Source organism: Phacochoerus africanus, chromosome 8, assembly GCF_016906955.1.
Source record: "Phacochoerus africanus isolate WHEZ1 chromosome 8, ROS_Pafr_v1, whole genome shotgun sequence".
NCBI classification, from domain to species: Eukaryota; Metazoa; Chordata; class Mammalia; order Artiodactyla; family Suidae; genus Phacochoerus; species Phacochoerus africanus.
This window is the reverse complement of record NC_062551.1, coordinates 134793555-134819462: the sequence shown is the minus strand read 5'-3', so window position 1 is coordinate 134819462 and position 25908 is coordinate 134793555. Positions and strand designations below refer to the sequence as shown.

General features: G+C 38.3%; 2 protein-coding genes and 1 pseudogene across 24 annotated transcripts in view; 1 reads left to right on the top strand and 2 right to left on the bottom strand.

Annotated features, from left to right (window-relative positions):
* FUBP1 (far upstream element binding protein 1) overlaps positions 1-7638 on the bottom strand; it is a 37119-nt gene extending 29481 nt beyond the window's left edge. For 8 of the 22 annotated variants that reach the window (XR_007136713.1, XR_007136712.1, XR_007136711.1 and 5 more), the window contains exons 1-2: positions 7391-7638; positions 522-612 (exon numbers count right to left, since the gene is read on the bottom strand). Coding sequence is in view for 16 of the 22 variants with exons in the window: in XM_047794306.1 (XP_047650262.1) it covers positions 522-612; positions 7391-7510 (211 nt within the window). In the remaining 6 variants the exon portion in view is untranslated. The remainder of the gene's footprint in view (positions 1-521; positions 613-7390) is intronic. The other 14 variants (XR_007136716.1, XM_047794315.1, XM_047794319.1 and 11 more) reach the window with 3 other exon arrangements.
* A 148-nt stretch (positions 7639-7786) lies between these two features.
* The window catches only part of DNAJB4 (DnaJ heat shock protein family (Hsp40) member B4), a 36746-nt gene continuing 18624 nt past the window's right edge, over positions 7787-25908 (top strand). Inside the window, exon 1 of one of the 2 annotated variants that reach the window (XM_047794334.1) lies at positions 7787-8122. The gene's annotated coding sequence lies outside the window, so the exon portion shown is untranslated. Of the gene's footprint in view, positions 8123-9629; positions 9651-25908 lie in introns of those variants that run through there. The other variant, XM_047794335.1, reaches the window with a different exon arrangement.
* LOC125134743 (uncharacterized) lies at positions 21536-21635 on the bottom strand (annotated as a pseudogene).

Here is a 25908-nt window from a genome sequence, read left to right as displayed (position 1 = left end):
TTTTAAGCCACATTTTGAGTTAAACCTGAAACACAAAACGAGGTACTAAAACAAACAGAAAAGTAACAAAAAGTGGTATAACCTGCAACACACTAAAGTAGCAAACTATAGCAACTTCAACCTTTAAAGTGAAATCTGAAATAGCAAAATAATAAAAATACAGCATCTCAGATTAATTAATGTATGATGAAAGAACCAGTGAAATGTTTCCTAAACATTTTATATTTTTGTTCAGTTTATTAACAAGTTGTCTGTGCAAACTGTCAATCTGGCACAATCTTAAAAGGGGGAAAATGATGTTTTCTAATAAGACAAAACTGGCTGGTTAACTCAAATTTTACCTACCTTGTCTAGGTCTCTTTTTCCCCCTCCTCTCCTTTTTGAGGCCAATATAAACCTTACAATTTTAGGAACCTTATGATAAAAGTAATGTTTCAAAAAAGAAGAACATTTGAAAAATACTGAAAATAACTTCAAAAAACTCTGTAAAAAAATTTAAGATATGTATGGCTATAACTTACCTCCATCTTCCAAAGGTCTTTTTTGTCCCCCATAACCATAGTCATTTGAATTCAGTGATGTACCTGCATCACCTCCAATTTTTGCTGCAATCTTAAAAAACAAAACACATTACCATTAAGGAGAGCATCATAACTATGACATAAGTATTCAGTCCTAAGCTTCCTCACATACTGCCATGCTAAATATCTATTACATAAGAAAATTAATTTGATAGAAAAAAATTTCAGTTCAATTTATCACTACCATTAATAACTTTAGAGTTAACAAATAACCATCATCTGGAATTAAGCTTCTGTTACATCTCTATTAAAACAAAGAAATAATCAATTAGGAATCTTTAGACTGACAAAGATTAGCTCTGAGGAAAATCTGGATCCTAATTCTATCTTTTCCATGGCTCTCTCTCATGACTCTTCAAAAGACGTGTTGGCACAGAGAGAATGTGAACATCTTTCAGGATATCAAGGCCAAGCTGTCTACAAGGTAAATGCTAGCCATATTTGGTTATTTGAGTACTTGATATGTTTAGTCCAAATTGAGATGTACTTCAAATGTAAAATACACACCAGGTACTGAAACCTTCAAATACAAAGAATGTAAAAGCATCTCAAAAATTTTTATATTGAACACATGCTAAAATAGTGATATTTTAAATATGCTGGGCTAAATAAAATATGTGACCTGCATTATACTTCTACTGGACAATTTTTTCTAAAGAAACATGCCTGAGAAGGGAAGCCTGAGAAGTACGAAGGGAAGTATGAAGGAAAGGAAGTACGAAGGAAAGCCTGAGAAGTTGCATGGCTAAGAAAAGTCTCAACTATAGAACCATAAATAATTTCATTGTTAGAAACTTAATTTTTAGGGAGTTCCCATGGTGGCTCAGCAGTAACAAGCCTGACTAATATCCATGAGGATGCAGGTTTGATCTCAGGCCTCACTCAGCGAGGATCAGGCATTCCTGTGAGTTGTGGTGTAGGTTGCAGATGCGGCTTGGAGCTGGCTTTGCTGTGGCTGTGGTGTAGGCCAGCAGCTGAAGCTCTGTTTCGACCCCTAGCCTGGGACCTTCCATATGCTGTGGGTGCAGCCCTAAAAAGATGGGAAAAAAAAAAAAAAGGAACTTGGCTTTTAGAATGGGGCAAGGAAGTGGCTGCACTTGACATCATATAAGAAATACCAGCCTCAAGTCACAAGTAGGGCACAATTAGGAGATACTCACTGAATTTTTCTATGAATGGGGAAATGGAACTAATATTGCTGAGGACCAGCAACAGGCCAAACTTTACATTATAATAAAAGTTTTACACTCATACTGTCATTGAATCATCATAATTCTACGAGGAAGAGTTCTTATTGAGACAGATATCCATTTTACATCTGAAAAAATAATCTTTAAGAGGTATCTTAACTAAGGTTATATAGTAAGTCAATGGTGGAGAAGTCAATTTCTACATATCTCCATGGAAATTGTTGCTATAAGGGGCAATCACCAAAGATTGGTAATGAGCTCATTAAAGTTCATGACATTATTCTTTGAATTCTGAGTATGTCTGAAATTTTCCATGATAAAAATTAAACAGAACATGAAACTTCTGGTGACTGATTCTCCCAGAGATCCTGACATAGAACTAAACCAGGTGCCACAAACTTCATTGTAATTATAAAATAGGAAGGATTAAGAGTAATTAACAACTTGAGGGGGATGGAGGGATGCACTGAAGGTTTGGGATGGAAATGCTACAAAATTTGGTTGTGATGATCATAGTACAACTATAAATGTAATAAAATTCATTGAGTAATAAAAAAAATAGTCAACAATTGAATTGTGTATGTATCACATAAGTCCTATCTGATAAATATCTGTTCCCATATATCAAATGTACTTCCTAGGGTTCCTAGACTTCCCTTTTCCACATCTATAAATGCAAACATCTAACACAAAGCATATTAAGTATAAAAATGCCTGACTAAAAAAAGTATACAATAGGTACTTCCTGACTCTGCAGCTTTGGTCACTCTTAACCCACCTTAATCATTTTTCACTTTCTCAAAAGCCTACTCATATCTTTAATCTAATTAAAATCTTATTTGACAGTTTTCCTTACCATACCTGAAAACTGTTTTTCCACCCTTCAGTTTTCAAGCAATCAACATCTGAACTGTTCCTTAGGAACTTTAATAAACTGCTGAGCATTGATGTCGTAAGGAAAGTATTTCAGGTCAGAAAGGACAATGATACTAACAAAGAAAAATGACTTAGGCTGGTTATACCTTCTGTAGTTAGCCTTTATAAACTCTATGAGTTTGCAAAGCAGCACTCTTTTAACTCCAAGGAACTTCTGCACAGAGAAAAATGATTACTTATTTATACCTTACTATTAACTGAATAGTTCTAAAACTATCCAAATCAAAGTGAAAGTTGATCCACACAGAAGTATCAATTAACACCATCTCAAATATTCAGTTCTTGCTGTGGTTTAGGGATAACAAACTGAACTAGTATCCACGAGGATGCGGATTTGATCCCTGCCTCACTCAGTGGGTCAAGGATCCAACATTGACATGGCGGTGGTGTAGGATGGTAGCTGCAGCTCTGATTTGACTCCTAGCCTGGGAATTTCCATATGCTGCAAGTTTGGCCCTAAAAAGACAAAACAACAACAAAACACCAATAAAAAGACAGCAGAGAAGAGCTTTTAGTAAAAATACTAGTATCTTGGATATCTGAACAATTCTCCAAGATAAATAGAAAAGACATACTTCACTACACAGGATTAATTTAAGAGAAATAGTAATTCCTAAGATCCAACCTCTAACTATGTAAAATTCTTATGAGACTAGTAGAATTAAGTGCAAACAATTTCTTCTGATCTTAATTTACAATATAAATCCAAGCTTTCCATTTGGATCCTCCCTACTTTTCAAAGGAGTAAATTTTTTTTTGGTGCTTTCACCATTTTAGCAATTTCCACCTTTACTGATTTTCCCCAGAACCCAAGAATTTTGGAGTTCAAAGGAAATTTCAGAGACTACCAATCATTCTATCTGACTTTAAGGATTAAAACAACAAAATCACAAGCGACAAGAAAAGCAAAAAGCTGATTTTCAGAAGTAAATTACTTAAACACCAAAAATGACTATCTCCTAAATTTCAGTGCTTGGGTTTTGGGATGTCATTCTGGTTCTCCTGTTGTACTGTTTTGACCTTGCCAAATCTTAAGCATTTTGTGCCTCATTTATTTTTTGTGTGAAAAAAAAAGATAATTTCTACACTTAGCAGTGTAGGATAACTTTGAGAATTAAATGAATTCATGTAAGATATGAATTAGCATAGAGCCTAATATGTAGTATATAAATTGCCAGTTACTATGAACAAATAAGTGCATTATAATTTAACAACAAAGTAGGATTCACAAGACTTAAATATTTAATTTTAAAAACTTAAGTTTGTATTTGTACTGGTCAAAAACATGTATTTTAAAAGAACACAATTATTTTCAAAACAGTATTTCATTTCATATTATTTTAATTCACTAAAGATATGTTTCAATAAATACTGAGTACTACTATGGGCAAGATCCTAATGGATTCAGTTCTTATGCATCAGAAATGTGAAGAGGCAGAGTTTCCACTGTGGCGAAGTGGAAATGAATCCAACTAGTAACCATAAGGTTGCAGGTTCAATCCCAGGCCTCGATCAGTTGGGTTAAGGATCAGGCATTGCCGTGAGCTGGGGCGTAGGTCACAGACACCACTTGGATCCCGCATGGCTGTGGTATAGGCCGGCAGCTGTAGCTCTGATTAGACCCCTGAGAACCTCCATATGCTGCAGGTGCGTCCCTAAAAAGCAAAAAAGAAATGTGAAGAGGCTAGAAATTTACTAGGCCACCATTTTATTAACATTGTCTCCTCCCTATAGCTCAGGAATCTCTGCTCATTATTATAACCATGCTAACCTGTCTCAAAATGTTTTTAAAGAGATGGCACTCAAACATCTGTTTGCACGGAAGAGATTAATTAATGGTAAGTAAAAAGCCAACAATTCTGTTAAATATTTCATTGCATTCAAACAACATAATGCAGTCTGAATTACCTTTATAATTATCAAGGAAGAGATTCAAGAAGTGAGTACTTAAGGACTAATTTAATAGTTACTTAGAGGGTAAGTGATGAGGGTTGACATTCTTGCTTAACCTACATCTCCCACTCTACTTAGTCTCCGTCTCTGATTCACTTCTATCTTCAAATAACCTTAAGGGGAAAAAAAGTAGATAGGTACATTTTAATTTCCCAATGTTTCAGAGACAAAACTTGTCATTAATGTGAGCTAACCCAAGAATTTCAACCTTGACCTATAAATTTCTAAAGTATACAGGTTGAAAACCCTAAACTAGAAAAGCAATCTAGTGCCCTCGTGCTAGAATATTATAAAAATCTGGAAACTTCACATAAAAAAATAAGCTATTAGAATTCTCTGGAAAAAAGATTGGGCAACTTGGTCTAAACTGCCAGATGGCAACAATCAGCTGAGTAAATGCTGCTAGCATTTACTAGACAGATAGGAACCACGGATCCTAATCATTTGTTCTGCTTTCCCACATAACAAAGAACTGTCTAGCTGAAATGCCAAGACCTTCCCCATCAGTACACAGCTCTTTGAGGGCAAGAAGCTCTTCTTATACCTCTTCCTTCCAAAGAACAAAGCACAATACTCAGGACAAAAAAAAAGAAACTTAAGGTTAAATGGGGATTTTGGAAAATGTAATTCAGTATCCATTTAATACAGATAAGGAAAAAGTAGTCCAGATATTAACTTGTTCATTTCACCCAAGCATTTCCCCCTATACTTCACTTATACAATCAGAAAATCAGCTACAATCGGTATATGGGGCCATTCTCAAATGTAATCAGAAGGGGTAATTCAACTCAAATGCTAAACTTGAGAATCTTAGCTTTAAGATCAATTCTGCAGAAACTCAGATTTTAAGATCAAGTCTGTAATCAAATTACAGTAAAGACCTTTGTAAATCATTACAGCAAGGACATGGGGCAGCTGACCTATTGGCATATAGCAAAGGTCAAGAAATTCCATAGTTTGAGGACAATTTCTATATTAAAAAAAGCTGCTAACCTGTCTTCAGAGGGTTGTATCCACCTTTTCTCACCTCATTTTCCACCCTCCTTCCCCACTCAACCCTATTCTCCAGTGACTTCACTGTTATGGTCTTTCATCCCCCAAGCCTCCAAATCTCTGAACATGCTGCTTCTTTCTCCACTGGTCAAACTCTCATTCTTTAATGCCTCATTTAAAATATCAGTCCTTTACTTTGGCAGTAAGGAACCCCACTCCCCTAGTTTTGTGTACAGTACCTGATGCACGGTAGAACTCTATAAATGTTTACAGAACAAATGGATGAATTAACAGTGACCATTATTTTGTCTACTCTGACTATATCACAGTTTCAAATAAGGCAAAAACCCAATTAACACATTAAAAAAAGTCTCCAGTATCTAAATACATTGTGTGGCACAATTTAATTTAATATGCTAGTTGAATAACATAATTCAGGTGAGTCTACCAATCCAATCTATGATAAAACCTGTCTAACAGAGTCCCTGTCATGATAAATATTTCAGTTGCTATTCTAAACATGTTCAGAAAAAATAAATAAAAATTAAGTGAAGAAATCACAGACTTAGTATTTATTAATGTCTTTCTGTTGACTCCGGAATAATTTTGATTATAAACAAGCACAGGTACATTTTTATTAATATGTTCATACTATAAAAGTACGGGCAATTTGCTACATTACTACAGATTTTATGGATTTTGACTCAAACAATCCTTTAACCAACTGGAGGGTGAAAAGTAGGTTAAGGAAGTCAACTTCTAATGCAGTGAAAATACACCACAAGATTAGTTTCTGATTACCATTAGTTTAACAGCCTACTCAAAAAGCGTCTAGCACCTAATGTGCATTGGATCTTAACAAGATTCTTACTTTTGCTTAAACACCAAGTCCACACCAACAATATTCTAAAGTTACAATTATGTTAAGGGAATTTAACGAAGGCAAAGTTCAAATTACATCATGGAGCACAACATACTTTTTTTTTTTTTTTTTTAAACAGCTTTCGTTTAGGAAAGAAGTGACTTCAGGGCAAATGTACGCACCTACGTAATACAAAGAGGTCTGCTTAGTTTACGACTCCTAACTGAGAGGTAGATTCAAATTGAAACTTCGGGTATAATGGGCCTGAAGCCATTTTGAGAAATAAGAGAGAAGGAACGGTAGAAGACAAGTCAATCCCGCCCTAAGGAGGGATTCCAACCCGGGATACCAGTGCTCTCGTAATTCTTGTAGGTGTGAAAGCTTATGGCACCGAAAGATTAATTGCGAGAGAGCTCGAATGGGCTGGAAGGTCTAAAAAATGCTTTAATGACAGATACCTTTCCTTACTATGGCTCCTGCGGACGGACCCTAGTCCTTTGCCAAACTCATTACCAGAAGCTTCCACACTACTGTGTAAAACTACCCGCGCTTTATCCCATGGAGGATGATGTTCACTCTGAGGAAAAGGAAATCTAACTCCTTGGAGAAAAAAGCGTGAGTGCCGCAGAAGCGGGAGAAAAACCTAAAGCCATCTTCGCGTAGTTCGCGTCGGGGTTCCAAGTGGCTTAAACACCGAGGACACAAAACCGAGTTCCAGCCTCTCATCGGCAACACCAACGTGGGGAAACAGGAGACTCCTCACAATTCAGAGCCCGGAAGGGCACTTCTCTCGCTCAGGCGCGAAGTAGCGGCCTACTCAGCCAGCGGCCAATTACCGTGAGCTTTCGGGATCCCGCCGCGCGGTCCTGACTTACCTGCCGGGCTCGCTGCAGCGCATCTTTGAAAGCATCGTTAACTCCCCCACCGCCGCCGCCGCCGCCTCCACCACCAGCTGAGCCAGAGGAGGGCGGAGGTACTGTTGAATAATCTGCCATGCTTACACTACAGTGGCCGCTACCGCTTCTTCGTAGAGACCCCTCTGCCAACTGCTAAGAAAGAAAGAAAATGGCGGCCGTCGAGGCTGTATCACATTCTTGTGCGACCATCGTGCCGTAAAGGGGCGGAGACTGAAAGGAGAAAATCTCGCGGTGTTTTGAGGCTACGAGCTGGTACGGGGGTGGGGCTGGGGAGGGCGAAGGCAGTGAGATGTCGCGAGAATTGTCTTTAGGTTTCGCGAGAATGGGGATCGTTTAGGCGCCTCCTCTTTGTGTTCTTAGGTTGAAGTTGTGCGGTGGTCACCCGGGGGCGGTGGGTAAGACTGGCAGTGCGGGAGCCGATGGTTCGACTTTTGGAAAGCCCGAAGAAAAGGAGTAGTTTCTTATCAGTCGCCGGCTCAGGGAAGTAGTGTGGGTGGGTTTCCCTCCGAGGGTCGTGCCATGTATCCACGGGGAAGGGATGACGTCGATAGGCGTAACGACAGCGCAACAGTGACTCTTGAGAGCGCTGCCTCCAGAAGTGCACCTGGGAGAATTGGGCGAGCTACGAGGCGCGATGATGCTCCGGAAGACGTCCGCCCGGCCTAGCGGGAACGCGGCGTGATTTTCAGGGTAGTAAAGTGTCTCTGTATTTTACTTGTAGATTGTCAGATTTCTTAGTTTTGTCACAAGAGGGGATGAATTCAGGGTGGGGGCCTTAGTTCTGGAGCTGATTTCGAAGGTTTTGTGCAAATAATGTGAGTGAGGCTCTGAGGTTATGATTGCCTTTTTCTTTACCTTACCGTGATTGTTCCTAAAGTTCAGTTTTAAACAGGTTTTGTAACCTAGTGTGTGTGTACGTATCCCTGGCCACTTTTACTGAGCTCCTTGAAGTTGAGAACAGCATCCATTTCCTGACCAAATTTGACCATATGGCTTCTTAGAAATAGTTTTCCCCAGCTGCAGCCTGTGAGATTTCAAATATAATGTGTTGTATTGCCGTCCCAGGGCTAGATGATGATGACGATTGTTATTATTTGTATTTTCTGTTATCTACTTCAGTTACCGGGTAATTTCCGACGTTCCTTCAGACCTTCAGCTCATATCGTAGCATATAATTTAATGGTAGTAGTTTCAGACTCATTAGGATGCTTTAGGAGTCGATCGCAGTGATTTTTTACCCCTAAATTCTTTCCTTTGAGGGGACAAAGAATGAGGTAAAGTGAACTTTACCATGTAAAGTATTTTGGGTTTTGTGAATTAGGTTTCAAAGTGTACTTTTCCCATTGCTGGTGATGAGTAGAGAGAACTGTGTGCTGTAGTCTTCTTGATACTTAAAATTACTGGGTCCACTTGCTCAAGGACCAAAATAAGTCAGATAACCAAGCAGTTACATGCACATAGATACACGTGGGGCATCATTTCCCTCTAATGAGCTTTTCTTACCATCCTACCCATTTATAGCTCTGATTATCTTTTTAATTGTGCATAGCCATCTATTTAGATTTGGGGGAAATTTGTATTTGGGAAAGCAGTGAATTTATTGGATTACAGATTTAAGCATAACTGGTTAAAAAAAAAACCAACTAAAAGCAGCATTTGGTGGTATTACTAAATAATATTTTTTCAATTGTTTTAGTCTGCCCAATAAATGACATTTATTAATTGGTAATTGATTTTTTCATATTTTACTAATTAGACATATACAAATCAGTCTTAATCAACATAGTGTTAACCAGAGAGATAAACTTTAGTTCGTGTATACCACAGTTTTAGTTGTCTCTAAATATTAAAACTAAGTAAAGACCTCCATTTCTAGTTTTTGGTAGATTGTTCTGGAAGTATAGGTATTCTAGGATGGGAACAATTTAGAATCAGTCTAGAGCAGGATTTCTCAGCCTCAGCACTATTGACATTTTTTGGCCAGATAAGTCTTGTTTTATACTACTACCGTGCATTGTAGTGAAGTAGCATCCTTGACTTCTACGTGTAGGTGCCAGCAGCTCAACCCTCCCATACCAACTGTGACAACAAAAAATGTCTCCAGATATTGCAGATATCCCCTGGGCGGCAAAAATCACTCCACAGTGAGAACCACTGGTCATCCTTGATTGCTGCTCTTGCTTTTCCATCAAGAAGACTTGTTTACTATGCTTCAGAGGTATATTCCACATTCCCGTACTTTTCAGCTCCCACTGCTCCTGAGTTAACCAAAACCTCAGTCTTGGACTGTTACAGTAGCATTCTAGTTGGTTTTTCTGCTTCCACCCTTACATCTTTACAATTTACCATTAAAAATTATGAAGTTTCATAAAGTGTATAATGTATATATGAGGTCTCAAAAAGCATCCATGTATGTACTTTCTAGGAATGTTCTCCAAGTACTAGACCCATTAGCAGTACTTTTGAAGCTCAAGGGTGCCTCTACCTGATTGTATTACAATTGTCTCTTCATATAGCAGCTCGAAAGATAAACTTAAAGCGTAAATCATATCATCTCACCTATCTCCTGGAATGTTCTATGGACTCCATATAGTCAGCCTACTCTCTAAACACTCCTTTTCCTCATTCCACTTGAGCAAGATCATTCTTTTAGGACATCATACTTGCATTTTCCTCTGCCTGCCTCAGATGTTCTTAGAGACCTTTACCTGGATGATTTGTCCTCATCATTCAGGTCTCAGTTCAGGTATCATCTCCTTAGACAATCTCTGACCTCTGGTTGTGCCATTTTGTAGTCAGTGATTCTCCAATTACCTTGTTCTCTTTATAGCATTTATCTAAAATTATCTATGTTGAATGTGTTTATTTCTTTACTATTTCTCTTCCATTAGAATGTAAACTCCTGGAGAGGAAGGGCCTGGTCTCTCTCTACCATTGACTAGTCTCTAACAAACAGTCTTAGCAATCTAGATATTTGTTGAATGAACAAATATTGAAAAAAATCCACCCCCACATTTTTATTGATTTTTTTTTTTTTTTTACCTTGGGCAAGTGAACTTTGTGTGTCTCAGATTTCTCAGCTACATGATGATCCTAACATGCATTGGTGTTGTTAATGAGGTGTACCTGTGAGCTCTTTAGAAACCAGAAAAGTGCTATCAAATGGAAATTGGTATTACTAAACATAGAATTTGCCTTCTGGTATTTCATAATTAGGAAAGGATAATCCATGATACTCCACTTTTATCATTTTTTTTTTGAATTAAACATCTGTGTTCAAATCTTAGTTTTGATAGAATCAGGATCCTGTATTAGCAGCTGAACTGGGGGAAAACTATAGCCTGTGGTCTTTTTACAGCAGTATGCTATGGGAATCTCGGTTCCCAGACCAGGGATTGAACTGAGCCATAGCAGTGAAAGTATCAAGTCCTAACCACTAGTCCACCAGGGAACTCCCTAACCAGTGACTTTTGATTTGGCTATATGTCTCCATTTAGTCATCTCGAAGCCATTTGTACTTTTCTGGTTACTTTAGATAATTTTATTATAACATTTCTCCTTGCAATGTAATTCTTTTTAAAAGTGGATATATCATAGCTAATCTAAAACTGGTTTATTGTGGGAGTTCCCATCGTGGCTCAGCTGTCAATGAACCCAACTGGTAACCATGAGTTTTCGGGTTTGATCCCTGGCCTTGCTCAGTGGGTTAAGGATCTGGCATTGCTGGGAGCTGTGGTGTAGGTCACAGATGCAGCTCCAATCCACTGTTGCTGTGGCTGTGGTGTAGGCCAGCAGTTACAGCTCTGATTAGACCCCTAGCCTGGCAACCTCCATGTGCCACAGGTGCGGCCCTAAAAAGCAAAAAAAACCCAACCAACCAAACAAAAAAAAAAAACTGGTTTATTGTGCTTTGAGAGATTGGCTAAATGTTGGGCTGAATTGTATTTTATAGTCACTCTTATTATAGAAATTGGTGTTCCATATTTCATCCTCAGGTTGAAGCAAAAGTCAGTGTTGTTAAGCTTATGAAAGTATAGTAGGGACATTTAGAGTTATCAAAGAATAGAATGAAAAGATTAGTAAAGATAATAAAAGTTGAGCTAGTAAATGTTTTGGCAAGGTTTTTCATTTTACCTTCTGATTTATTGGTTATCAAATGACCAATTCTCAGATTTGTTAAATCTGTATGAAATATTAACAAATTTTTCTTTATAGCTATTGGAGAAGAATAGTCCGTTATGGCTTTTGAATAGGCATTTTAGAGTGGCAGAATTGTGCATACTTTCTGCGTCACCTTTGTATCCATCACCTATGTCATAATGATGCCTCTTTGCCAAAAGGATCTTATAACTTCATGCTGTACTCTGTGTCATTTAAGCACCAGGCCTGTATTTTCTCAGTGCACAGTCCTAACAGATTGAGGTTAGATATAAGGAGGAGGACTTCCTGCTGTGGCACAGTGGGCTAAGAATCTGACTGAAGCAGCTTGGGTTGCTGTGAAGGCACAGGTTTGATCCCCTACCTGGTGCAGAGGGTTAAAGGATCTGGATCCAGTGTTGTCACAGTTGTGGCTCAGATTCAGTCCATGGCCCAGGACTGGCCATTTAAAAAAAAAAAAACCAAAAACTAAAGTTTCCACTGTGGCACAGTGGGTTAATGATACAGCTCATCTCTGCAGAGGCATTGGTTTGACCCCAGGCCCAGCACAGTGTGTTAAGGATCTAGCATTGCTACAGCTTTGATTCCTGGCCAAGGAACTTTTCATGTGCTGCAGGTGCAGCCAAAAAAGAAAAAAAAAAAAAGATAATGAAGAAGAAAGTAGCCATTTCAAGTTAAAGTAAGTGGTCCAGGATGTTGTTTTAGGGTATTTGATTTTAGGTTGGTCATTGGTCTTAATGACTTTTATATCCTGTCTGATTAAGTTTGTGGGATTCTGTTTCAGACTAAAGTGTAAATGGAAATAGGAAATATTTGCATTATCAAGGGCAAATGTAACGTGGGAATTTTTTGGAGAAACTGCAATTTGACCTATGTCTGAAACTGAAGATAGCCCCGCCCCCCCATATAGTGAATAGAACTCTGGACTTGGTGCCAGAGGATCTAGATTCATATCTAACTCATGTGCTTTTTTCTTCAGTCATACAACTTCCTTTTACCAGCATACTGAAAAAATGGAGGACAGTTTAATCTGTTTTTGAAAAATACCAACAGTGAGTTCCTGTTGTGGCTCAGTGGTAACGAACCCAACTAGTACCCATGAGGATGTGGGTTTGATCCCTAGCCTAGCTCAGTGGGTTAAGGATCTGGCGTTGCTGTGAGCTGTGGTATAAGTTCCAGACATGGCTCGGATCCTGAGTGGCTGTGGCTGTGGGGCAGGCTGGCATCTGCAGCTCCCATTTGACCTCTAGTCTTGGAACTTCCATATGTCATGGGTTGGGCCCTAAGAAGCAAAAAAAAAAACAACTCAAAAAACCAAAAAAAAAAAAACCCAAAAAACCCAACCAGTAGTAAAGGATAATAAAAAGTCTTATGTTTTTAAACAGTGATTTCTGTCTTTTCTCTTTCAGAAGTTACCATAGTATCATCTTACCCTCATTTATTAGAAATTTCGTGTCTCTCTCTTCTCTCTCTTAATAGTCTGTCCTGATTGAAGGGCTGTTACAGAAGTGACAAATACTAAAATATTTCTCATTGATTTGCCCTAAATCCAGGCTTTTGCCATGCTTGTCAAAACTAGAGCCCTGGGGGCTTTGCACATGTCTTTCTCTTTCAGGAATACTTCCTCACCTCTTTCATTTTACTGTTGCCTGTTGAAAATTGTCCACTTTTTCCTGAAAACCTGTCCAGAACTCTCAAACTTAGGATTCCTATTTGTTTTCATGTACCGTATCATGGTAATAATGCCATAGTATCATTTATTGATGATTTAGAATTCCCACTAGATTTTAAGGTTCACGACAGTAGGGGCTATGTCTTTTTCTGTGTCTTTACAGTGCTATATGCTGGTTATTGTTCCAAGTAACTACATGTTTTTAGTTCATTTATCCTCACATTGGCTTTATTGAGATAAATGCTAAATACGCTGGTGTACAAATAAGCTAACTAACTAGCCCAAGGTAATATGTTAGTAAATGTTAGGGGCTGTTATTTGAACAAGGCAGCCTGACTTGAAAGAATGAAAGAATTTATAAAAAGTAATGAAATGTATCTCTTTGTAATTTCTAGGGTGTGGGTCACAATTTAGTATTTCTTACTTGAATTTTAAAAATATTTGCCTCAGTTTTTGTTAAGACTTAGGCTAAAATTCTTCCTGGGAAGGTAGCTCTTAATGTAAGGTAATAAAAATAGATTACTTACAAAATGTAAAGAACCTATGTGTTGTGTAACAGTATAGAAGCTTGTTTTTCTGTATTGCTAATTGCATTGGATGGATTAGTAATATGCCTTACTAAAGTATATAGTGCTTTATGGTGGGTTTGTATATATCCATATATTCCTGTATATTTGATGATGATTAGTGTTATTTTTCAAATATGTTGTTCAGGGGGGTTACATGTTTGCAGTCTACTTACTAAATTGTAGGCCTCTTCAAGACAAGGATAAGGTTGATTAATTTTGATTTTTTCCCCTGAATTACCACACAGCACCTGTGATAATGTTTGTACTAATTGTTTGCAAAATAACCCATCTGCCCAAAGAAGCATATCAACAGTTTTTACATTTGACTCTTCTGAGAATTCTGAGGAAAATCTTTATTGTTTAATCTTCTAGAGCAATTAATGCTTGAGGCAGAGTTTCTTTGTGAAAATGGGATAAATTTTCTCTGTCCTTGAGGATCTCTTCTTTGAAGGTAGAAGGCATATGGGGCAGAAGGGTGGGGTTTGCTAAAGTGCCATTCCCAACTTTACAGGGTTCTTCAAATCTAATGAGAGAAGGAACATCCTTACTGTATCATACAGAGGATCTCTTTGAGTATATCTAGAGTGTTCAGCTAATTGCACACATCTCTTGGCATCTTATCTATAAACAACATCTGTCCTTTGGGATCATAGGAGGTAGAATGCAGAATATACAGGAAATTGAATATCAGTATTCAATGAGAGAAGTATATAGCTGCCTGCTAGTAAGCCATAACACTTCCAGCTTCCCATTATTTTAGGGATGATGCTAGGTTGAAAATCTGCAACACCTGAAAGCATCTGTCTCAAACCTTTACAACTCAGTTCTTGAGTGATTTTAGCTAATTCTATAGCATGCATTCTAATAACTTACAATAAAGCTGATACACAATGCTGCAGAATATCATATATAATGAAACTGCTGAATATATATGATATCTAGTTTCATAATTTATTCCTTACTGCCTAGGTGTTTTTCCAAACTTGTGTCTGCAGCTACCTCCAAGACTCATTTTATGTGTTGCCTCAAAACCAAAATGTCAAAAATAAATTCATATACTGTTCTTAGTCTCCCCTTATTTTGTGGTCAAAGCATGTTTATTTTTTCCTATATATTTTGGATCATATATTACATCAGTTCCTTTCACTTCTGTTACACTGTCTTCTTCATTACATTTTTAGCCAAGTAGGGAGTTCCAGTCATGGCTCAGCAGCAACGAACCTGACTAGTATCCATGAGGATGCAGGTTCGATCCATGGCCTCGCTCAGTGGGTTAAGGAACCGGCATTGCCATGAACTGTGGTGTAGGTCACAGATGTGGCACAGATCTGGCGTTGCTGTGGCTGTGGTGTAGGCCAGCAGCTACAGCTCCAATTCAACCCCTAGCCTGGGAACCTCCATATGCTGTGGATGCGGCCCTAAAAAGACAAAAAAAATTTTTTTAGCCAAGTAGAGACAGATAAAATAATCATCTTTTGGAGTTCCTGATGTGGCTCAGCGGGCTAAGAACCTGACGAGTATCCATGAGGATGTGGGTTCCATCCCTGACCTCACTCAGTGGGTTAAGGATCTGGTGTTGCTGTGGTGTAGGCCAGCAGGTGCAGCTCCAATTCAACTCCTAGCCTGGGAACTTCCATGTGCTGCAGGTGCAGCCCTAAAAAGCAAAAAGGAAAAATAAAAAATCATCTTTTTTCATGAATCTTAACCAGACTAATTCCAATGACCTTTTCCTTAATTCAGTGGTTGTCTGCATTGGTTACAGGGAGCTTTTTTAAAGAGAAAACTGAGGAATTTCCATCGTGGCTCAGCAGTAATGAACCCAGCTAGTATCCATGAGGGCAAAGATTTGATCCCTGGCCTTGTTCGGTGGATTAGGGATCCAGCGTTGCTATGAGCTGTGGTGTAGGCCAGCAGCTGCAGCTCTGATTGGGCCCCTAGTTTGGGAACCTCCAGATGCCACAGGTGCAGCCCTAAAAAGACAAAAAAAGAAGACTGAGCCAAAACTACCACTTCCAGAAACTCTGATTTAATTGGTCTAATATCTGTATTTTTAGAAACTTCCTAGGTTAAAGCACAGCCCACACTTGAGAACCACTGAAATAGAACTAAAAGTCCACATGCTCCATCAGATTTTTGCTTATTTTTAACAACTTGCAGTTGTACAAAGAGACAAGATTAATGGCATGACTAGAGCAAAGACTAGTTTCCTACACAACCCAATGCTCTTCATTTCATGATATAGCTTCTCTTGGAAGCAGTAGTGATGGGGTGAAGTTTCAGATGGAGATTTTCTGCTTCTTAGGTACAAGAGGAAGAAAAATCTTGTGCAGAACCAAAAACATCTTGATATTTGTAATCAGGACATCTGCCTTTAATCACATTTACTTTTTGAAATGGATTATTAGAAGATGAAGGATCTTCGCTGATGATCCTAATTGAAGGTGGGTGGGTATGAGATGTAAAGCTCACTTGGCATACAGTTTTGTTGTTGTTTTTAGTGGAACTTTGCTTCTCTCTCCTGACATTTCCATGTCTCTATTTATAGCAGTGATCTCTTTGGAATTTGCCTTCTGCTTCTGTTTGTTCTTTTATGTTACTTCACATTAACTGATATTCTCACTTCATTTTTTAAAAAAAAATGTATTTGAAAGGACTTGGGAAGGAAAAGAAGGAATGAAAATTTTTATAAGTATCTGAAATTACTGTGACTTTAGTATTCTTTATAACAGATGATCTAATTATAGTGCCTAATGATACAAATAATTTTTCAAGATAGAATGGCAGTTTATTTTATACACTTAAAAGCACATGAAATCTACAATAAGTCCTTTTATCCAGTACAGGTATTACTTTTAGATTCTTAACAACCTTGCTTCTTTAACTGTACTTTAATATAATTGAAGATCAAGAGATTTTATTTTAGTTAGAGCCTTTAAGTGGTAACCCTGTAAGTCTAGGAACTGTCTTATTTACCTTTGAGATTAATATAATACCAAACAACTAGTGGATGCTTACTATTCTAATTTATTCATTTCAGTAAAAATGCTGGACCTTGTTCTAGGTGTTGGAGATACATTCGTGAACAAAATAGACAAATATATTTGTTTTCAGCTAGTTATTTGCATCAGTCTATAAAAAGAACTGTCTGTAATTTATTAAGCAATAAATTGAAGAATCAGAATGTGAGAAGCTTAATGATCGAATCATTCATTCATTTAAACATTTATTTCCTAGTGTGAGTATGTAAAATTATTGAAAATAATCACATAACTGCCAGTCATTGTCATCCTGATTGTCATTCAATTCTTGTCTTCTTTTTGTAACCCTGAATAAAATACTTTTTGTAACTCTGAGTAAAGGCCTCAGTTTCTAGCCACCAGAGAACTTTGTCAAAAAATCAAATACCACTGCATGCTTCTAGTTTTGCTGGCCCCAGACCTCATACATTACCAAAGTTCCAGTTGTTTACTTGTTTGTTGTCACTTCTTCAACAAGAATGTGAGATCCACAGGGTCTGTTTTAGTCCTCACTGTATCCTAAGTGCATAAAATAATATGCCATCTAGTAGATGCTACTAAATATTAATAATCCTTGACCACTCAAAATGCGGTTTTCTCCCTCCTCATAGCTACTGCCTACATCTAGTCTTCATCCAGACTACACAAACAAAACTTTTCAATTTCAATATTTTCTCAAGACCTTTTATTATTTTAACCTTTTTCTGGTGTTTTGACACTTTCAATCTCTGTTACTTCCGGGTCTTAATTTGCCAGTCACTTCAAGAATTCTCAATTCCCATTCTCTTCATTTTTCAGTTACGGTCTACTCTTCAAATCCACTCTAAATCACTTAAATTAGACTTTGGAGTTAAATAAGATTCAATTAATCATTTGCTACCTAAATACCAAGTTCTTTAACCTTGCCATGTTGAATCTTTTTTGAGTCTCATTTTGTTCTTTGTTAAAATTAAATGAGGAATTCCTGTTGGGGCTCAGCAGGTTAAGGTCCCGACACAGTCTCCTTGAGGATGTGGTTCGATCCCTGGCCACACTCATGGGGTTAAGGATCAGGTGTTGCTGCAGCTGCAGCGTAGGTCATAGATACAGCTCGGATCTGGTATTGCTGTGGCTGTGGCCCCAGCTGCAACTCTGATTCAACTGCTAGCCCGGGAACTTCCATATGCCACAGGTTCGGCCATGAAAAGAAAAAAAATGAGATTATGGTAACCAGATACTGTTGCCTATAAGTAATGAAAACTCTTATTACATATAACCAGAAAATCCAGGGACAGAGTGGCTCTAGGGCTGGTTGATTTAGCAGCTCAACAGTATATGCGGGATCCATATTTTCTTCAACTTTGCCTTCCACCATCTTCGGCATGTGGCTTAGTCCCCCCTGATGATTGCATAATGTTATGCCACAGTACCTTCCCAGTGTTATGCATGATTGTAAAGTAGAAAAAGTTTCTTCTCTTTAAAAGCACGGAAACCTTTCTACTATCCTCTTCCCTTGGATACCAATTAGATTAATCTTGTACTGACCAGAGCTCAATCACTGGCTTACTCTAGCAAGTTATCATACTTGGTTTTGAATAATTAAGCTTCATGTCCCGAGAATAAGGAAGAGGCCCCACCTTATTAGAAATAGTTACTGTATTTGTAAATCTTAGGACTCTACTTGGTGCTTTTCTTTCTACATTCACTCTAGTATAATCTCCTTTAGTCTTGTGGTTTTATTTATTTTTGTTTTTTGGGCCGCAGCTGTGGCATGTGTCAGTTCCAGGGCCAGGGATCAAACTTGTGCCAGGGCAGTGACCTGACCTGACCTGAGCCACAGAAATGACATCACTGAATCCCCAACCTGCTGTACCACTGGGGAACTCCCGTCTTGTGGTTTTAAAGACCACTTGTACTCTACAATTTTTTTTTTAATCTTCCCTCTGTACTGCTTCTATGAATACCAAACTCATATCCATCTGCCTATTAGACATTACCATTTGTAAGTTTAACTGGCATCCTAAACTTAATATGTCCAATATTGAACTCTCCAATTTCCTCTTCCAACTCTTCTATCTTCCTGTTTTAATAAATAGCAGTTCTGTTCTTTTGGTTTGCTGAAACTGAAAAACCGTGGAGTCATTATTGATTTTTCTCACATCCCACATCTGATTCATCAGAAAATCCTATTGACTACAATAAATAAAAGAGGACCTTCACTGCTACATCCTGGTCCAAACCATCCAACTATTATTGCAATACATTCTAATTGATCTTCCATCCTTGCTCACTATGCTTCTCTATTCTTAACATAGAAGTGAACGTAATCCCATCATCATTCTGCATAAAACTCCAGTGGCTTCTCATCTTCCCTAAATTTGAGGCAAAGTCTTTAGTGGCCTCCTAGGATCTATACCATCTAGGCACCTGCTATTCCTCTGACCATCTCCCAACCCCTTCACCACCCTGGCCCATCATTCTTAGATGACTGAACCTCGAAAATGCCTGGCATTCCTTTACCTCCAGGCTTTTGTACTTGATGTTTCCTTCTACCTGGTTTGTTCTACCCTGACACATGGAGCTTTTCCTCTTTGGTCTTTCAGGTCATAATACAAATGTAGTTTTGTCTGCGAAGCCATTTCTGGCCACCCCATCTAAAATTTTATTTCCCTTATTTCCTTTTCCTACTTTATTTTTCTTAGTACCTACCACCATCCAACATTCCATATAGCATTTTAAAAAATATTTTTATTTATTTACTTTGGCTATGCCTACTGCTTGCAAAAGTTCTTGGGCGAGGGATCCAACCTGTGTCACAGCAGTGACCCAAGCCACAGCAGAGACAATGCCATATCCTTTAACCACTAGGTCACAAGGGAACTCCAAAGTGTTTTTAATTACTAAATTTTAATTTAATTTATTTTTTTTGTCTTTTGTCTTTTTTAGGGCCGCACCTGTGGCATATGGAGGTTCCTGGGCAAGGGGTCAAATTGGAGCCACAGCTGTCAGCCTACACCACAGCCGCAGCAACACAGGATCTGAGCCGTGTCTGTGACCTACACCACAGCTCACAGCAACGCCAGATCCCCACCCCGCTGAGCAAGGCCTGGGATCGTACCTGCATCCTCATGGATACTAGTTGGGTTCGTTAACTGCTGAGCCACAACGGGAGCTCCATTAATTATTAAATTTAAAAAAATTATATCTTCTCCATTAGAATGTAAAGCCATGAAACAGGAATTTTTGTCCATACTGTCTCTTCAGTACCTAGACAGGTGCCTTGGCACACAGAAGATCTGTAACAAAATGTTCATGAAGAAGTGAATGAAATGAATATTGATTCATCATATTGTGGATTCTGGTTTTGGCTGGGTTCTCTGTGAGGTTTAGGTTTAAAGTAATCCTTTACTTGTTTCTGATCAGTTTCCTTCCTAGCTCCCATAACTGCTATATCAAATTATCACCATTTTGTGTCAAATACCCTACTTGTATTCTCAGGCATTCCCACTGTGGTATAGTGGGCTAAGAATCCAACTGCAGGAGTTCCCATAGTGGCTCAGTGAGTTAAGGGCCTGATATTGTCTCTGTGAAAACATGGGTTTGATCCTCGGCCTTGCTTAGTGGCTTAAGGATCTAGCATTGCTGCAAGCTGTGGCTGTAGGTCCTGGATGCATCTTTGACCCGGTATTGCTTTGTTGGTGGCATATGCCTCAGCTGCAGCTCTGATTTGACCCCTGTCCCAGGAACTTCCATTTGCTAAAGAAAAGAATCCAACTGCAGTGCCTTAGGTTGCTGCTGGAGGCATGGGTTCCATCCCCAGCCCAGTGCAGTGGGTTAAGCTATCCAGAATAGCTACATCTGTGGTGTAGGTTGTGGCTGTGGCTTGGATTTAATCCTTCGCCTGGGAACTTCTATACGCTACGGGTGTGGACATAAAATTTAAAAAATTTAAAAATTTAAAAAATCATTTTATTGAGTTGTAAACAGTTGGCGAGCTGAACGAACTTGCTAGATAATCAGTTTATTGCAGTCTTGGCTAAAAGCAAGAGTTCTGGTGAAACAGCAGGTTAGCCTCTCCTTTCCTGTCTTGCCTCTATTTTCTCTCTACTACTTTTCTTACTTTGAGGAGATGTTTTCACTTTGGCCTCAGACTGCTCCCATCAAGTAATTAAGTTTTCCAGGTGATTCTGATGCCTTCCCTGGCTACTTGTGAGAGGAGAAACTTAAGGAAAAAACAAAGTGAAAAATCACACAAATTCCTCATTTCCTAGTGTTGCTTTTACTTTCATCATTGTGAAAACATACACTGAGTGAGCATATGTAAATAGCACCATCCCCACTACTCTAAAAGTAAAGTATTGCTTTGAAAAAGTCCTTTATTTGGCAGATGAAAAAATAGAATGTTTTATCTTTCAACTTTGAGGTATAATTGAAAATGCTATATTTCAAGTGCACATTATGATAATTTGATATATGTATACACTGTGAAAGTATTCCTCCCCTCTAATTGACACATCCATCACTCCACATATTTATCTTTCTTTAATTTTATTTTTTACATTTTTGTTTTTATTTTTCGCTGCGCCTGTGACATGCAGATGTTCCTGAGCCAGGGACTGAACCTGAGCCACTGAAGTGACCAAAGCCACTGCAGTAACAACCCCAAATCCCTAACTCACTGTGCTACAAGGGAATTCCTATCCTGTTTTAAAATGTAAAAAGCTTCATGAATTTGCATGTCATCCTTGCACAGAGGCCACGCTAATCTTCTCTGTATTATTCCACTTATGTACACAGCTGAAACCAGCACTGGAATACTATTTTATAAGTAAAAATGAACTTTTCTTTAGTGTACATCTGTTAAGATTTTGTTTTTCCTAAATATACATGTCAGAGATGTGTATGTATGATAACTTAGGTTTATAGGTTAAGGTTTCTGAAAAGTTGAATCATAGCCCTGGTAATTAGAAGGAACTTCTAGATCTACACTCGCTGTCTAATACACTGTCTAGTTTCAGGCACTTAGCCACATAAAGCTAAGTACCTGAAATGTAGCTATCGGAATTGAGATGTTGTATAAGTGTAAATTCACACTGGATTCTGAAAACTTAGTACAAAAAAAAAAAGAACCCTTGAACATTTTATTGGTAATTTTTAAACTGATTAAATGTTGCAGTATATAACATCTTAGACTTATTGAATTAAATAAAATACTTTATTAAAATTTCACATATTTCTTACTTTTATTAAAATGTGGATTCTAGGAGTTCCCACTGTGGTGCAGCAGGTTAAGGTCCTAGCCTTGTCTCTGCAGCGGCTTAAATCGCTGGGGAGTCATGGATTTGATCCTGGGCCTGAAAACTTCTAATGCCGTGAGTTCGACCAAAAAAAGAAAAAAAAAAAGCGTGGATTCTAAAAATGTTTAAATTTCATACGTGGCTTGCATTTGTAGTTGCCTTATTTTTAGTTCACTGTTGGACAGCACTGCTCTAAATTATGTAATCGTTCAACATAATCAGATACCAATTTACAAGATTCCATTTAAAATGACCTAGAAATTCTAGTTTCTTTTGGCTTTCAATATTAAACAATATTGTATAGTACACTTTATTTTAGCTAATTTTAAAATGTTAGGAAAATATGAAATTAGCTGACTGTATATTCACTAGTCCTCTGCTAAGCTTTACAGTGACTTCTTGTGAAAGAGGGTGAGAAAGAAGGGAAAATTATTATTGGACTATTTTATTAGGAGACACTTTAATATACCCCAGAATAAAATTAGTTCTACACTCCCCAAAAAGGAAATGCTTTTTGTCTTTTTTTTTTCTTTCAGGGCTTCATCCATGGTATATGGAGGTTTCCAGCCTAGGGGTTGAATCAGAGCTTCAGCCGCTGGCCACGCCACAACCACAACGTGCAGATGTGAGCCACGTCTGCAACCTACACCACAGCTCACAAGCAACACCAGATCTTAATCAAGTGAGTGAGGCCAGGGATTGAACTTGCATCCTCATGAATACTAGTCAGATTCGATTCTGCTGAGCCACCACGGGAACTCTAGGAAATGCTTTTTTACTTTTTCTTTTTCAGTTGTCTCATGGCATATGGAGTTCCCAGGCCAAGGATCAGATCTAAGCCATGGTTGCAACCTATGCCACAACTGTGGCAATGCCAGATCCTTTAACCCACTGTGCTAGGCCAGGCATGGAACCTATAACCTAGTGCTGCAGAGATACCGCCAATCCCATTGTGCCACAGCGAGAACTCCAAGAAACACTTTTTAAAAAGGCCTAAAATGTTTTTTAACACCTTTGTGTCTCCAGATAACTCTAGTAATTTTTATAAAATTATTATTATTATTATTATTGTTATTTTTCTTTTTAGGGATGCACTTATGGCATATGGAAGTTCCTGGGCTAAAAGTCAAATCAGAGCTACAGCTGCCGGCCTACATCATAGCCATAGTAATGTGGGATCCAACCCGCATCTGCTACCTACACCACAACTCAGGGCCACACCAGATCCTATAATAGTTACATAACACTTATTTGGCTTTTAATTGTTTACTGTCTTTGTATCAAACTATTTAATTTGATTGTTAGCTATAGATTTAAAGGAATGTGTACATATTTGTATATGGGGAAAAGGCCTGAATACATCTCTTTTTGATAATAGAATCAAGGAAGTCATTAAGAATTTCTTTCCCGTTTATTTACTTTTCTTTTTCTTTTTTGTCATTTTAGGGTCACACGCATGGCATGTGGAAGTTTCCAGGCTAGGCGTTGAATCAGAGTTGTAGCTGCAGGCCTATGCTACAGCCACAGCAATGCAGGATCCATGTCTGAGATAAATAATACGTATACATATATACATGCACATACGGAAGTACAGAAGTGCGATAAACTGTAAAGAAATTCACAAATTTATTATTATGGGGAAGACATTGGACAGTTATTTTTTTAAACATGAAGAGGCTAAAATTCAGAAATAAAGGTCTGAAAAAGGAACTTGGCAAGGAGATTGGTCAGTAGACCTCCAAGTGGTAGCAAAATATTTTGAATAGCTTAAAACAATGAAAATAATTTATACTTATATGTCATTATATAAATTTTAGTGCTTTCACGAATATTATATGATTCTCACAGTAACCTTTGTGAGTTAGGAATTCTGAGAAATTAAATGATTTGCCTAAATGACCTATTAAATGGCAGAGCTGAAATTAGGAACTAATCATTCAAATTCTTAGGTCTTTATTTATTTATTTGTCATTTTAGGGCCACACCCATGGCATATGGAAGTTCCCAGGCTAGGGGTCCAATGGGAGCTATAGCTGCTGGCTACACCACAGCCACAGTAACGCCAGATCTGAGCTGTGTCTGTGACCTGCACCACAGCTCGAAGCACCACTGGATCCTTACTTAACCCACTGATGGAGGCTAGGGATCGAACCTGTGACCCATGGTTACTATTCAGATTCATTTCTGCTGAGCCATGACAGGAACTCTCTTTATTTATTATTTAATTTATTCTTTAGACATTTGTAGCCCCTTCATGTTAGTCCACTAATAGGAATTAAAGAGTCAATGATAAATAACGGTTTTCCCTAGGCATCTTTCAAGTAATATAGTGTGACTGAACTATATGAAATATCAACAGACATTAGTCTGGAAAGATCTTCTGACTTTAAAATCAAAGATATGTATTAACAAATATAAACGTTGAAATTTTTATCCCTTTTTTTGGCCACACCTGTGGCATGCAGAAGTTCCTGGGCCAGGAATTGAATCCAAGCCACAGCAGCAATGACAACACTGGATCCTTAAGCTGCTGAGCTACTAGGGAATTCCTTATCTATTTATTTTTAAATTGTTAAAAGTCTTTATTTATTTATTTACTTATTTTGCTACTTTAGGGCAGCACCCGAGCCATGTGGAAATTTCCAGGCTAGGGGTTGAATAGGAGCTGCAGCTGCCAGCCTACACTACAGCCATAGCAACGTGGGATCCAAGCCGTGTCTACAACCTACAACACAGCTCACAGCAACACCATCTCCTTAACCCACTGAGCAAGGCCAGGGATTGAACCTGTATCTGCATGGATCCTAGCCAGGTTCGTTAACCGCTGAGCACGAAGAGAACTCCAGGCTTTATTTTCTTTTTAAGTGCATAATTTTAGGTTCACAGCATAATTGAGAGGAAGGTACAGATTTCCCATATACCCCCTGCCTTCACGTATTCATAGCCCCCATCCCACTGCCATTATTAACATCTCCCACTAGATGGAACATTTGTTTTTAACTGATGAACTTATATTAATATATAATTATCACCCAAAGTGCATAATTTCCATTAGGGTTCATTCTTGGTTGTGTACATTCTGTGAATTTGGACAAATGTACAATGACATGTGTTCACCATTCACTATCATTCTGAGTAGTTTCACTACCTAAAAATCCTCTGTACTCCACCTATTTATCCTCCCCTTTCTACTAACCCCTGGCAACCACTGTTGTATAGTATGTAGCCTTTTCAGACTGACTTCTCTTCACAATGTGGTTTGTTTCCTCCATGTTGTTTTTTTTTTTTTAAATGGCTTGACAGCTCATTTCTTTTTAGTGCTGAATAATATTCCATTGTCTGGATGGGATTTTACCACAGTTTATCCATTCACCTACTGAAGGACATTTTGATTGCTTCCAAATTTTGGCAGTTATGAATAAAACTGCTATAAACATGTGCAGGGTTTTATGTGGACATTGGTGTCCTTTCTTTTCTTTTCTTTTTGTCTTAGGGCTGCACCCGCCGCGTATAGAGGTTCCCAGGCTAGGGGTCGAATTGGAGCTATAGCCACTGGCCTACACCACAGCCACAGCAATGCCAGATCTGAGCCATGTCTGCAACTTACACCACAGCTCACAGCAAAGCCATATCCTTTAACCCACTGAGTGAGGCCAGAGATCAAACCTGTGTCCTCATGGGTGCTAGTCAGATTCCTTTCCACTGAGCCACGATGCGAACTCCTGGACATTGGTTTTCAACTCTTAAGTAAATACCAAGGAGCACAATGCTGGATCGCGTGATA